The sequence below is a fragment of the Schistocerca serialis genome, chromosome 10, assembly GCF_023864345.2.
Source record: "Schistocerca serialis cubense isolate TAMUIC-IGC-003099 chromosome 10, iqSchSeri2.2, whole genome shotgun sequence".
In the NCBI taxonomy this organism is placed as follows: domain Eukaryota; kingdom Metazoa; phylum Arthropoda; class Insecta; order Orthoptera; family Acrididae; genus Schistocerca; species Schistocerca serialis.
In genome coordinates, this window is record NC_064647.1 from 158,183,954 (window position 1) to 158,198,095 (window position 14,142).

At 43.7% G+C, this 14,142-nt stretch overlaps 1 protein-coding gene across 5 annotated transcripts in view; it reads left to right on the forward strand.

Moving 5' to 3' along the window:
- Positions 1 to 14,142, forward strand: part of LOC126424843 (mediator of RNA polymerase II transcription subunit 1-like) — an 867,028-nt gene that overhangs the window by 744,884 nt on the left and 108,002 nt on the right. For 4 of the 5 annotated variants that reach the window (XM_050087650.1, XM_050087652.1, XM_050087651.1 and 1 more), the window contains one exon: positions 3,720 to 3,955. In XM_050087650.1, coding sequence (XP_049943607.1) covers positions 3,720 to 3,955 — 236 coding nt within the window. Of the gene's footprint in view, positions 1 to 3,719; positions 3,956 to 7,046; positions 7,181 to 14,142 lie in introns of those variants that run through there. The other variant, XM_050087653.1, reaches the window with a different exon arrangement.

Genomic DNA, 14,142 nt, shown 5'->3' on the forward strand with positions numbered 1-14,142 from the left:
CCAGGTATTGATATGGAAATAAGGAAAGGAAAGGAAAAGCCTTTATTTTACAGATCGATTTCGGTCACTGTGTGGCCATCTTCAGTGCAAATTTTAAACCTTGCAGGTCCATATCATTATAACACAACATTTGCTGTGTGGCGTAACATGTACTGTGATGGTTATTTTCAACAGATGTGTTGACTTTCACTGCATACAGTAATTTTGAATTACAGAAGAACGTATTTTGTGACCTCAGCAGTGGCCGGTCCAATATCATGGAAAATGCGTTATTATGAGATGGGGCTACAAGGTTCGAAAAGTTTGCAGTGAAGATGGTCACACAGTGACCGAAATCGATCTGTAAAATAAAGGATTTCAATCTCTACGACCGATACGGCCATATATTCAAAATATATTGACAATAATACGGTCGTGGTGCACACCGTTCGCAATGGAATTAGACATCAATAGCAATAATTTCTGGAATGACGTGTCCTTTTCACTATCTAGTCACAGAGCAGGTCGGTGAGATTACCGTGTAATGTTAAACCCCACAGAGAAGTAAATTCTACCAAAGTATCTGGGACGGCAGTGTTCGTGTTCTGCTCATGCGTTGAAGTCTCCACGCGGCTGTGAGCCCACTAGCGGACTTTCTAATGCTGTGGTCGCCAGCTGACAGCGGCTCCACATCACTCGGGCAGATTACAGCTTTCTCGCAAGCCATCAGCGTCTAAATGGCAGAGGCTTTGCGCAGTTAACTCTCCCCCTTTAGATCCTGACAGCGGAGCTAGATACAAGCCACAGATTGTAGGCGGCTAAAACTCAAATTAATATTCAGTCACCCTGTTCCCGGAATTAAACACACAAGATAGAAACTATTCTTGGAAAGAAATAGTTACGCTGTTTAAAAATCCTTTATTTACTGCTACAGTACAAATTGACAATTTGGTCATTTCTTTTTTCTCGGCGGATCTAATATTCCATCACCTTTCGGACATGCATCAAGAGCAGTATTGTATCTTTATCCGATATTTCAGCTGATGACCGTACTACCACTTTCAAGGTGAGCTGGTCACAAAATTAAAACTTCTTGACAAAATAGTGTGTAGTAAATGCACATGCGCCAGAGATAAAACTGTCGGCAACAACAGCATCAGTCATAGATAAAACTTTATGCAGTACATTAAATATGTTCGCAGTTATGAATATTGACAACCATCGGTTGTATAATGAAATGACGACAACGAAATTTTGTGCCACTCGAGCTCGGATTTCCGCTTTTCGCGAGCGCTCACCTTACTATCCTTACCATCAGGCATCCGATCACGACTCACGGCCAAGCTAAAAGTTCCATGTGTCGCCAACCATGTGTGTGCAACCTGCGCTCGTACATTCATTTTGTATATTCCCGTACATGGAAGACATTTTAACTGACTGTCGCTTGGCCGTACTTCTGAACAACAGAAGCACTGCAATATCGAATTTATCCGGCGACACCGGGCAAACGACTTGCAATCAAGATGACTCACCTATACGGGAATATACATAACTAATGTACGAGTGCAGGTTGTCGACACATGGCTGGCGACGTATGAAAGATTAGGTCTGACCGTTAAGTCTTGCTCGGACAGCCTAATGGTAAGGCGACCGCTCGCGGTAAGTGGGAAATTTGGGTTCGAGTCCCGGTCCGGCATAAATTTTCGCTGTCGCCACTCCGTTATACCGCTGACGGTTGTCAATATTTGCTATTGCGAATGCATTTTATGTATTTCATCTCACAGTGCTTACGAATTATGTGGTTGATTATTAAAATAGATGTGATGGGATGGAGTGCTAGGCAACGAAGACTCAGAATAATAATTTTAGTGAGAGCGTAGACCTGAAGTGAGGTGTGCCCATGGTTGTCAAGCTGGAAGCCTTCGTCTCGGCTGAGCATTTTGTCTGCTAATTGTATTTCCACAGCTTCCTTGACCATTGAGGCCCAATAGGAGGAGGCTGTGACCAATTCCTGACTGCGTCGAGCTTGGGAGATTTACGCGCCTTATACAGCTCAACAAATGTGCAACGTCAGAGCATAATATTTAAGCTGGGCATTACATGGATTACGTATTACATTCCTTTCTTTTGATTTTATGCAAATTTTTCACATTCCATCAATAATTACTTCATCGTACCCAATTTCCGACAAACTTAAACAAATAAAATTGACTGTGACTTCGTTACAGACGTCGTGTTCTGTTTGTCTGTTCATATTCGTCATTCTGCTTGTGTCTTCCGTGCCACAGTAATGCTAGGTCTACGAAACTTGTGGGTACTGGAAGGTACACATCTTGTAGCATTTGTGCCTGCAGACATTCGCCCGCCCCGTCAGTTTACTAACGAAACACGATTTATGGCTGTTTTAAAGTGTTTTTCTGTATCTTGTTAACCGCATTTTCGTCACTGCAATAGCGCTACCAGAATGGCCACATAGATAATATTGTGGGGAAGGCAAAACAAAGACTGCGCTTTGTTGGCAGAACACTTAGAAGATGCGACAAACCCACTAAAGAGACAGTCTACATTACACTTGTCCGTCCTCTGCTGGAATATTGCTGCGCGGCATGGGATCCTTACCAGATAGGATTGACGGAGGACATCGTAAAAGTGCAAAGAAGGGCAGCTCGTTTCGTGTTATCGCGTAATAGGAGTGAGAGTGTCACTGATATGATACGCGAGTTGGGGTGGCTGCCACTGAAACAAAGGCGGTTTTCTTTGCGGCGAGATCTATTTACGAAATTTCAATCACAAACTGTCTCTTCCGAATGCGTAAATATTTTGTTGACACCCACCTACGTAGGGAGAAATGATCATCATAATAAAATAAGAGAACTCAGAGCTCAAACGGAAAGATTTAGGTGTTCCTTTTTCCCACGCGCCATTCGAGAGTGGAATGGTACAGAAGTAGTATGAAAATGGTTTAATGAACCCTCTGCCAGGCACTTTAGTGTGAATTGCAGAGTAACCATGCCGGTGTGGATGCAGATGGCAGAACGTGAGATAGAACTGCCCTCAATATGATGGTTTTGAACGCACCACTTTTTTAGGCGTAGAGGTGGTAAGACCTTGCCAGTTATAGGAATCCTAAAATTTAACGTGGACTTTGAACGACGATGCAACTGCGACTTTTTCACGTCCTTAAGTCATTACGAGAGGTGAAACAGGCGGTGAGAAACAAAAAGTCTCAAAACCGACTGAGGACTGAATACAGTCGATTATAGTAGACGAAAGACCAGTCTTGTACCTTTAAGTTGATAAAGTTCGTGTTCTGACCTTGCATTGAAGTCAGCAGCTCTGCAGCAGTTGGTCTTCGGATACTAGCTGTTTTTTGTCACGTCGCGTTCTCATCTGGCATTGAAGTCATCGTCACTGCAGCGAACCTGTAGCATTTGTGCTGAATGCCTCTTACCTCACAACTGGACCTCGCTTTGTCGCCTCATATAGCATTACAAAAAGATAACTCTGAGCATTTTGGGACTTAACATCTGAGGTCATCAGTCCACTAGACTTAGAACGACTTAAACCTAGGGACGGCACACGCATCCATGCCCGAGGCAGGATTCGAACCTGCGACCGTAGCAACAGCGCGGTTCCGGACTGAAGTGCCTAGAACCGCTCGGCCACAACGGCCGGCTTATAGCATTACATGTCTTTGCGACGTCACTGCACTCAGCCTAATGTGTGGCGCTTGTTCGCAGCGGAGGTGGAAGCCGCCGGCTATGGGCAGCCGTACAAGCCGGTACCGCCCCCGAAGCCGCTGCCCGCAGCCGCCTCCGGTGCCGCCTCCGGCGCCGCCTCTCCGCCGCCGCCGTACCGCATGCCGCCCTACCCTCTGTACGGCGACGCGCAGACGGTGCCCATCCCGGGCTCTGCCGCCGCGGCCTCAGACCTGCAGCCCGGCGTCGCCCTGCACACGCACTCCAGCAAGTTCCCGGTAAGTCCAACGTGAAGGCGTGCCAAGCAGTTCACACACATGAAATCGTTACCTTGGTGGATCCTCACACTTTTTGTATAATAATGAAACAGCTTGCGTGATTTACTTCTCTTACTGCCTGAGAATTAAATGACGCAGATTGTTTCATTATTACACAAAAGTGTAAGTGTGAGGGTCCACCAAGGAAACCATTTCATGTGGGTGAAATTCCAGAGCTGATTTTTGTAGATTTTCTTGTGCTAATCTAAGGTCAGCTGCTTTGTACAGTCGCCCATTTAAGAGTATTTGCAATATATTGGAAATCATTCGCAATAAACCACAATGCGTACAAAAAAAGTCGAAAAACCACATTACCACGCAACACAGCATTACAGAGACTGCTGCGTTTTGTATAATATGGTGCATCATACCACTCCGAAGTGGTATTAACACCCTTCAGCGCCTTGACATAAGATACCTTCGTTGTTGCATTTGGAGGGAAGACCCTGCACATTGGCCACCGCGATCGCTAGATCTTACACGCCGGCAAAGCGCTTGGTGTATAAAATCCCAGTAGAACTGAAGAGGAACAGATTGGAGAGTCCTAGCTAGTCCCTCATTGAACAATAGACAGCGTTGATATTCGAGAAAGTGCGGCAACTTGTAATGTACCATAGTAAAGTTTGTACAGGATGAGCATAAAGTCCTTCCCCGATTACAAAATTTATTTCTCGAGAACTATGCCAGATGCAGCTATGTAATTTGTTGGAAATGGTAGCTTAACTCTTAAAGGATCTTACGTACAGTCTTCCACATGTAGGCCGTTTGTTGCCTGTAGAGCGGCTACGTGATACTCACTTTTTCTCCATATCTTTACCAAAATGTCTTTCGGCAGCAAATTTATAGCATCTTGTATTTCAGCCGTAATAGTTGTGAACTGAACACTTTACCCTTAACGCAACCCCACAAAAAAGTCAGCAAGGGTTATTTTTTGATAAACCTGGTGGGCCTGATGTCGAATCGTCTCTGTCGACCCATGTGCCCGGAAAGGTTTCATCCAAGGCCTGGCTAACAAATAAACCCGAGGGTGGCAGTGCACATAACTTGTTGAAACAGTGTCCATTGTTGAAATTCCTGTAACTGAGGCGTCAGAGCAGATGTAGGAGCGTATCCATCAAAACATCAGGAGTTAAGCTACCTTTTGCAACAGACAGCATAGCTGTAACTAGCAAAGTTCATTAGAATTTTTTTTAAATCAGAAGAAACTTGATATTCACCTTGCACATCGGTACTGTGCAAGCCACCCATTGTACAGTGTATGGTCCTCGACTGTCTAGCCAGCCTTCCTGGCAGGTCTTTTCCTTTTATCTCGTTTTACTCTCATCTCTGTCTTTCTGACCTTTACTATGGTTTTACTCCCTCCACCACTTGACAGCGTCCATAATATGTATGTAAATGTAGACGACATCGTGATACCAGATGTTAAACGTCCCATACCAACTAATTTAAATGTGTAGAACGAAAAACAGCTGAAGTTGCAAAATTCACTTTCTTTATTTACTTGATGACTAGTTTTGGGCCAGGGTCCATTTTTAAATCATCGTAACAGATAGTCAAAATGGTATTTACGAAATACAAAAACTATTCAAAAATATATACTTATTATGAAGTCCAAATTAAGTGCTGGAAGTTCGTAATTTAAATGAGACTATAATTTCTTACCCCAAAGTGCTCAGCTTAGGAAACTCTCCTATCTGTGTAATTTTGATCCTAAGAAGCCAAGCAGATAGAGGAATCAGCTTTCTGGACGTAACATACAAGACTCCTGGAAGCAGATATTAAAGTGCTTATTAAGTGAAGAACAAATATGTTTCCGTGGAAAAGGTTCGAGACCTTATGCAATGTTTGTGATAAAACAAATCATTGAAAATCGCACAGAATTTAATCGAGAGACGCCGATAGCATTTGTTGATGCAGGAGTGGTCTTTGAGACAGTCAATCGAGAAAAACTGTGGAGCACAATGAAGAAAAAAGGGTACCCACTACACCTTAGGAAGCCTACAAACCGTAACAGTCATTTTATATATAATTCAAGAGCTGACAGCACCTTCGATCGTAACAAGGGGGTCAAGTAAGGATGTGGCATTTCGCCCACGCTGTCTGTATATATGTACATATGTACTAGAATAGACAAAAAGATTCCTGTGAATTGTGTTTTATATGCAGATTAAGTCACAATTTTCACGGAGATAGAGTATGACCTGCAAAAAGAAACTTACAATTGAAATATCCGATGACTGTAATAAGACTATATCCACGAAGAAAGCTAAAACTGTGGCTTTTATACGACAGGCCCCACAATAACAGATAATAATGCCACAGTAGGACAAGTCGGAAATTTTAATTACCTGGAGTGTGATATCATATACGAGGATGACAAAAATATAGCCAAGAAAGTAACAAAATTTTGAAACATTTGTGGAACAATAAATAGGTACTTTAGAAACGAAGCACAAAAAGTAATTCGAATTAATGTTTGTGGAGTAATGGCCGTCCCTACACTGTTCGATGGGAGTGAGTTGTGTGTCATACACAAACGACAAGGAAGTAAGATCCAGGGACCTGAAATGAGATTTCTTAGGGCTGCGAAAGGATGTATCAGAGTTACAGATTAAGAAACAGCGACATCAGGAAACGATTAAAGATATTTAAGGTAGGAAATAAAAGTCAAGACAGTAGAAGAAAACGGAGTGAACACCTCGACAGAATGGAACAGTGGTAGACTACCTTACAAAGTCATAAATTATAATCCGGTAGGACAAAGACGTCTGGGAAGGCAAAGGAAGAAATGGTCACCGTAACAGACAGGCGCCCAATACTTGAAGGCAAGAAGAAGAAGAGGTCCTGACATCTTGTAGAGAGGTTTCACAAATAAGCTCGGAAATTTCTGTAAAAAAGTGCATGCGTAGCGCGACCCTGGCTGCGGTGGAATGGAAGTAGAGGAGGTAACGAGGGTGGGGGGGAGGAACCGGCACAAAAGAATGGCTGGGAGGTAGTGGGTGGGTGTGAGAAAGCGAGCCATCCCCGTGGGAAGTAATTATCTCGGAGGCCCCGCCGGTCGGGGCACGCATCCAGTGCGCCCGTGGCAGAGCGGTTGGGCAGCCGCGCTGAGGGCCCGTCCAGAGACGTGTGTGTTGTGTTGTGTGATGCCGCGCCCGGGGGCGACAGCTGCGGGCGGCAAAAAAGGTAAGCCGAGCGGAGCGCGGGGTCAACCGGCGCGCACAGATCGTCTTCCTTCCGGCGAGCGACGCCGCGCTGACGGCCTCCCACCGTGGACCCAGTATCTGGTCTATTACTCACTGAAACACCAGGGCGATAGCTAACAACGCAGTTTTACATCTTGTGTGATTCGGTATACATGTGACAGCATGTTCACCTAATATGTTCCAAAGCGCCTCGCATATAAACGAGATGTTCTAGTGCTAATACCTCGGTTTCTATTGATGATAAAAGGTAGCGTCAAGTGGTATGGATGGGACCATTTGTATACCCAACAAAAGGATCGTCTTAGCGTCACTGTGCTACAGTATAGAGTCAAAGTATCAATTTTACACACTCCCTCCTGCTTAGGCAAATGGAGCAAATCGGTTGGTTCTTTTTACAGTTGATGTGGTGTACGGTCGGCTCGATGGGACTTGTGGAGACACCATTATTTCGTGGGCGGTACCTCGGAAAACCACACATAGGTGTTTTTAGTATATTTTTGCTGTCACCAGCGCACCAAAATCCAGTCAAGGATTCCAAGACGCCTATGCACATCAAATGGCTGAAATTTTTACGATATATTCCGAAGATACTGATCTCGAACAAACTTGAAAATTTTTTTCGTATCTGTATCCGCTTCAAAGATACAGAGACTCAAAGTTACCTACTTCTACTCTTAAAATCCACTATGATGCGAAATCTAAATTATAATAAGTTTCCTTTAATTTACGTCTATGGTCACTATCTTTTCTGTTTAACAGATTACCGGTTTCGGTCTTTAATGACCATCATCAGATCTGCAGCAAAAGTGGGAAAAATATAAATACACTCGCAAACTGTATACAGCTTAAGAATAATACATAGAGCATATTGAAAAGTAGAACTGACAAAATTTACATTTGTGTGCTTTAAATGTTAAGAGGCATACCTGTCTCATAAAAATGAAGTCCTAATGCACTGCAGCCATAGTGGCATAGTTGACTATGCCACTATGGCTGCAGTTCATTGTCAACTATGCCACTATGGCTGCAGTGCATTAGGACTTCATTTTTATGAGACAGGTATGCCTCTTAACATTTAAAGCACACAAATGTAAATTTTGTCAGTTCTACTTTTCAATATGCTCTATGTATTGTTCTTAAGCTGTATACAGTTTGCGAGTGTATTTATATTTTTCCCACTTTTGCTGCAGATCTGATGATGGTCATTAAAGACCGAAACCGGTAATCTGTTAAACAGAAAAGATTGTGACCATAGACGTAAATTAAAGGAAACTTATTACATACACGGGTCACTGTGTTTTTTCGCGACGATGTTGCAGCTTGTGAATCTAAATAATAAATAACTACAGCAAACTGCTCAACTTTCGACGGAATATTTTCTAGGCATTTATCTAGAAGAGGCATCTCCCCTTTTTCAAAGATCTTTATCCGTTATCGCGAAACACCCCCAAAAACTTGTTTTTTGGGTACCAAGACCCAGCTGCTGATTCCGAGACGGCTATGCACAGCAAATGGCTGTGATTTTTACTACGTATTCCTAAGATCCCTATCTTCAACTGTCTTGAGGATTTCCTTCATATCTACATCTACTCCGCAAGCCACCTAATGGTGTGTGGTGGAGGGTACTTTCGGTACCTCTATCTGGTCCCTCCAACCTTGTTCCACTCGCGAATAGAGCGTGGGAAGAATGATTGTCGGTAATCTTCTGTATTGGCTCTAATTTCTCCTCGTGGTCTATCCGCGAGATGTATGTGGGGGGAAGTAATATGTTGTCTGACTCCTCCTGAAAAGTGCTGTCCCGATATTTCAATAGTAAATCTCTCCGTGATGCACAACGTCTCCTTGTAACGGCCCCCAGTGGAGTTAGTTTAGCATCAACGTAACGTTCTCTCGCCAGCTAAACTAACCCGTGACGAAACGCACCGCTCTTCGTTGGATCTTCTTCATCTCCTCTATCAGTCCTACCTGATAGGGATCCCAGATGATGAACAATACTCAAGAATTGGGTGAACAAGCGCCTTATAAGCCACGTCTTTCGTGGATGAGTTACATTTCCTTAAGATTTTATATGGTCATTCCACTTCGCTTTTACGGCAGACGTTGTCTCCAGCTGTTTTTCATCGATAGTGGATCTGTACAGCAGTGGATTTCATTTCCTATGTATGCGCAATATGTTACATTTATTTACGTTCAGGGCCAACTGCCAGATTCTGCACCATTCATCAATTCTCTGCAGGTGGTTCTGCAAATTCTTACTATCTTCTGGCGTTGTTACTTTGGTATAAACAACTGCATCATCTGCGAATAGCCTTAAAGAATATCCGACGCTTTCTACTAGATCATTTATATGTATTGTGAACAGCAATGGTCCTATCACACTTCCCTGTGGTATTCCGGATATTATCTTTACCTCAGTAGATTTAGTTCCACTAAGAGCGACGTGTTGAGTTCTACCTGCAAGGAAGTCTTGAATCCAATCGCAGGTCTGCTCCGATACTCCGTAAGCTCATATTTTTTTTGATTAAACGGCAATGCGGGACACTGTCAAATGTCTTACTGAAGCCAAGGAACACGGCATCGCCGGCCGAAGTGGCCGTGCGGTTCTAGGCGCTACAGTCTGGAACCGAGCGACCGCTACGGTCGCAGGTTCGAATCCTGCCTCGGGCATGGATGTGTGTCATGTCCTTAGGTTAGGTTAGGTTTAATTAGTTCTAAGTTCTAGGCGACTGATGACCTCAGAAGTTAAGTCGCATAGTGCTCAGAGCCGTTTGAACCATTTGAACACGGCATCAGCCTGAGCGCCGTTGTCCACTGCGCTGTGGATCTCGTGGAGGAACAGAGCGAACTGAGTTTGGCAGGATCTCTGTTTGCGGAATCCATGTTGATTTTTATATAGGAGATGTCCATTTTCCAAAAACGTCATAATTCTTCTCTCTTTATCTGTTTACGAGATACAGAGGTGCAGATTTACCCTACTTGAACACGGTAATACGAATGTAATATCCGGTGTGAGGCGCGAACGTAGTTTATAATGTGACGTAGCACAGAGAAATATGTATAAGGTGTCTCTGGTATCACCTGGGAACCCCACGCTGTACTACTGAAGCACACGCATAATTGCACACAAAATCCAGTCTGAGGTGCAAAATTAGTTTTGCGTCATTTCAATTTCACATAAGTAAACTATCTAAATTTTACCAGCCAATACACTTCTTTTCATATGAGTTTCATGCCCTGGTGCAGCTGGGAAACGACGGAAACTTGCGGAAAAATGCTCCTGTAGAAGCATAAAAAATGTGAATATGTCCCTGTTTAAATGACTGTTACAGAAAAGTGCGGTTCTGGCTGCCTCATTCTACCTTCCTCAGCACTTTTAAAATCTTTCCCAAAAATTTTGGCTTGCGAACGTATTCGGGCGTTTTTATGCCGAGAGAAGAGGGGACAGTGGAAGTGGGAGAGAAGGAGAAAAAGAAAGTGGGTGAGAGACAGTGACAATGAGAGAAGTATCTATGACTATGACAAGTAGGAACAGAGAGATAGTGACAGTCTCAAGAGACAGCAGGCTTGGGAAGGACTCAATCAGATAGTAGCAGTAAGAGAGAGCAAGAGCGAGAAAGTAGTAGTAGGACAGAACGAAGGAGACTGTGGCTCTGAGACAGGAGTCGGTGACAGAGAGACAAAAAGGGGTAATGACAGTGAGTTGGGCTGAATGTGTGAGTGAGAAAGGACAAGTGGAAGAGAATGGGTATGAGCGACTTAAAGCGATGGACTAGTGGGTGTTATTGAGTTACGCTTAGGGGAGCTTGTAGGAGTTTGAGGTGAGTTGCATGTTAAAAAAGATGCGAATATGTTTTCATGCTAAGTTTTTATTTATTTATTTATTTATTTATTTATTTTTGAAGGTGCTGAGATAGCTGGTACCCCACTTTTCAGTCAGAGTATTTTAAAATAAATATGGACATATTGGCATCTTTTGAGATCCGATAGGAGCTATTTTCCGCTGATGAAGTATAGAACAAAGAATGCATAGCTACATTTGTAGCTGATTAGGCGTGATACAGAGACCGAAACTTAGTCCACTGAGCTGCCATCTTTGGCAGCATGAGTGGTTGTAGCTCGGCTAGACACAGATTCAAGCTGAACTTGGATGACACAAATGATTACGTCATTCCTTGCTGGTTTGTGCTGGAATTCATCACTCATAGTGGCTGGCTAGTGCTGCAGGTGCCAGTCTCTCGACAAACTGGATGTTTTCAGTGAGTGAAAGACTTGGCGAATATGGTGACCAAGACAGCAGCCGAACATCTGTATTGAGGTTTGTCAGGACATGCGGTCTTGCGTTATCTTGTCGGAAGGTAACATAACGGTAACGTAGAAGATAGGGCACAGCCACTGGTCTTGGAACGTCAGACATGTAGCGCCCACTGTATAAATGACTGGGTATGTGAACCAGAGGGGTTCGTGTTGTGTGTACCATGATGCCATCTGCTCGGCCCGCATGATGGTGAATGCAATATGGAAACATCCACACTAGGATACACCAACTGTGATACTCTATGCAAAATTGACACTCGTCTGAAAAGATGCTGTGGTGCCATGCATGTGTCGTGTTGTCGTTGGGCGCTTCACGGTCTGTGCACCTCTCTCTTCTTGCGTCCCAAGGGTAGCCGCGGTAACGTTCGCCAGCTTGGCAGTCTGTGGTACTCCAGATATCGTTGCACTGTCCGTGTGGATACTTGTCTTGCTGAAAACAAACCCATTTCTTGACGTGGCTGTGCAACCCTGTACGGCTGATCATAAAACATGCCTGTCCTGTTGGGCGCTAATCACGTGGGGCCATTGTCATCCTGCATGTCTTTTAGTGTGGTTCTCCTCAACCCATCAATTTCATATTCGCATGAGAGTCTTGGGATGCCAACAACTGCGAGTAGCAGTATGGCAGAATGGTTAACCGCAGTGTCAATAAGCCACGATGCTGCCGCTATTGAATTCCAATATGTGTTGATTTCTCCTCCTTACAGCAGGAATATTGCGACCTTCTCACAAACCGTAAACACGAGAATGCAATTGCTGAATGAGAAACGAGATGTCCAAACTTTCCTTGTATACAGAATGTACCAGGTGTCATCCTCACCTTCTTTGTGTGATTGTTCTGAATCATTTGCATATCCAAGCATGTAATACACTTCAAGGCGTTTTGACGTTTTATGCTACTCGTGCAGGCCCGGTGTTGGCTGTAATTATCGTAAGGCAGAGAAACTTGGTAGGTATGCTAATACGTTAATGTGGAACTGATGTACGCTGGAATAAAATTAGTTTCAGTTTTAGCCACCAGGTGCAAATCTGGCGCTGTACGTCTCCGGTGCTCACGTTGAACAAATTGCGTAAGCATCAGTTACTAATAACATCAACATTATGCCGTTATCACTTCTTTGACCTTTTCTACCCAAGTCCCTTTCCTAATTCATTACATGTGCAAACATTTCTGTACGTCTTGTTGCATTTATAGCGTCAGATTTTCATCTGGTGGACAAAACTGGAACAATTTTTTTTTCCCCTGCGTAAATCGGTTCCGTATTGACGCTTTAGCATATCTATCAAATTTCGCTGCCATACGATAGGCCCACACTGGACCTTTGTGAGTGGCTGCACTTTAATTACAATCATTCGGTATACGCTGCCTTCATGATGCTGCAAGTTTTATGGCCACCAGTGTAATTTCACGTACTGAGCGAATTTATTGGCACTATGGGACTCAACTGCTGAGGTCATTAGTCCCCTAGAACCTAACTAACCTAAGGACATCACAAACATCCATGCCCGAGGCAGGATTCGAACCTGCGACCGTAGCGGTCTTGCGGTTCCAGACTGCAGCGCCTTTAACCGCACGGCCACTTCGGCCGGCGAGCGAATTTATTCATTTCGTCTCTGGAACGATATTACTGTCGTCGTCGTCGTCTTGACCTTCAATCCGAAAACAGTTTTGATGCACGTCTCCACACCTGCCTATCCTGTGCAAGGCTCTGCATCTCTGCACCACTAATGCGGCCCGTGTTCATTTGAACCTGCTTACCGTGCTGAAGCATTGATCTCCCTCTGCAGTTTTTACCCACCACCTGCACCCCAACACTTCCCTCCATCACCAAATTAATTGACTCTCATCTCTCAGGATGTGCCCTGTCAACTGATCCCTTTTTTTTGTCGAGTTCTGTCATAAAGCTTTTTTTCCCCGATTTGATTCACTACTTGTTCGTTAGTTAGCCGATCTACCCATCATCTAATCTTCAGCTTTCTCCTGTAGCACCACATTTCAATAGCTTACCAATAAACACGCGCTCCCGATTAATCGGACTTCCTTGCACCAAACTCCATATCTTCCGAACTGTGTATCTTAACAGTGATATAATGTTGTAGGTTTATCGGGCGATATGAGAATTCTGTTTACAAAATGTGTTGCGGGTGGACTTAGTAGTGAAGAAGTAATAAATTAAAACGTGATGCCTGATGCTGAAGTTTTACTGCATGAACAGGAAAATAGTAGTAAGCTATCACCTTCCTTCCATTTATCCCCTTTCATCACTTTAGGAGGGGTGAGGAAGGGGTGACAGCGACGAAGAGTTTCGTAAAAGTCTGAAATTTCGTGTAAAGTTCTTCAGATGTCTCTAAGTGCTCTCATTCTTAAATACTGCATAAATGTAGTGTAGGTAATTTGTACGTCATGAGTTATGGTGTTTCAAGAGATGTAATGAGTGGAGTACAACAGAATTTTAAATTTTTAAATTCGGTCAGTGACTCCATGAAATATTGAGTATAAAAGTTTTGCTGCCCCTGAGAGTCGTTTGATAGGCAACCTGGAAGCTAGACTGTACCCCAGGTTACCTGATTAGTTATGCAGATTGCTTATCGTCCAGGTTTCTCCTCCACATGAACCTACATCAGTCT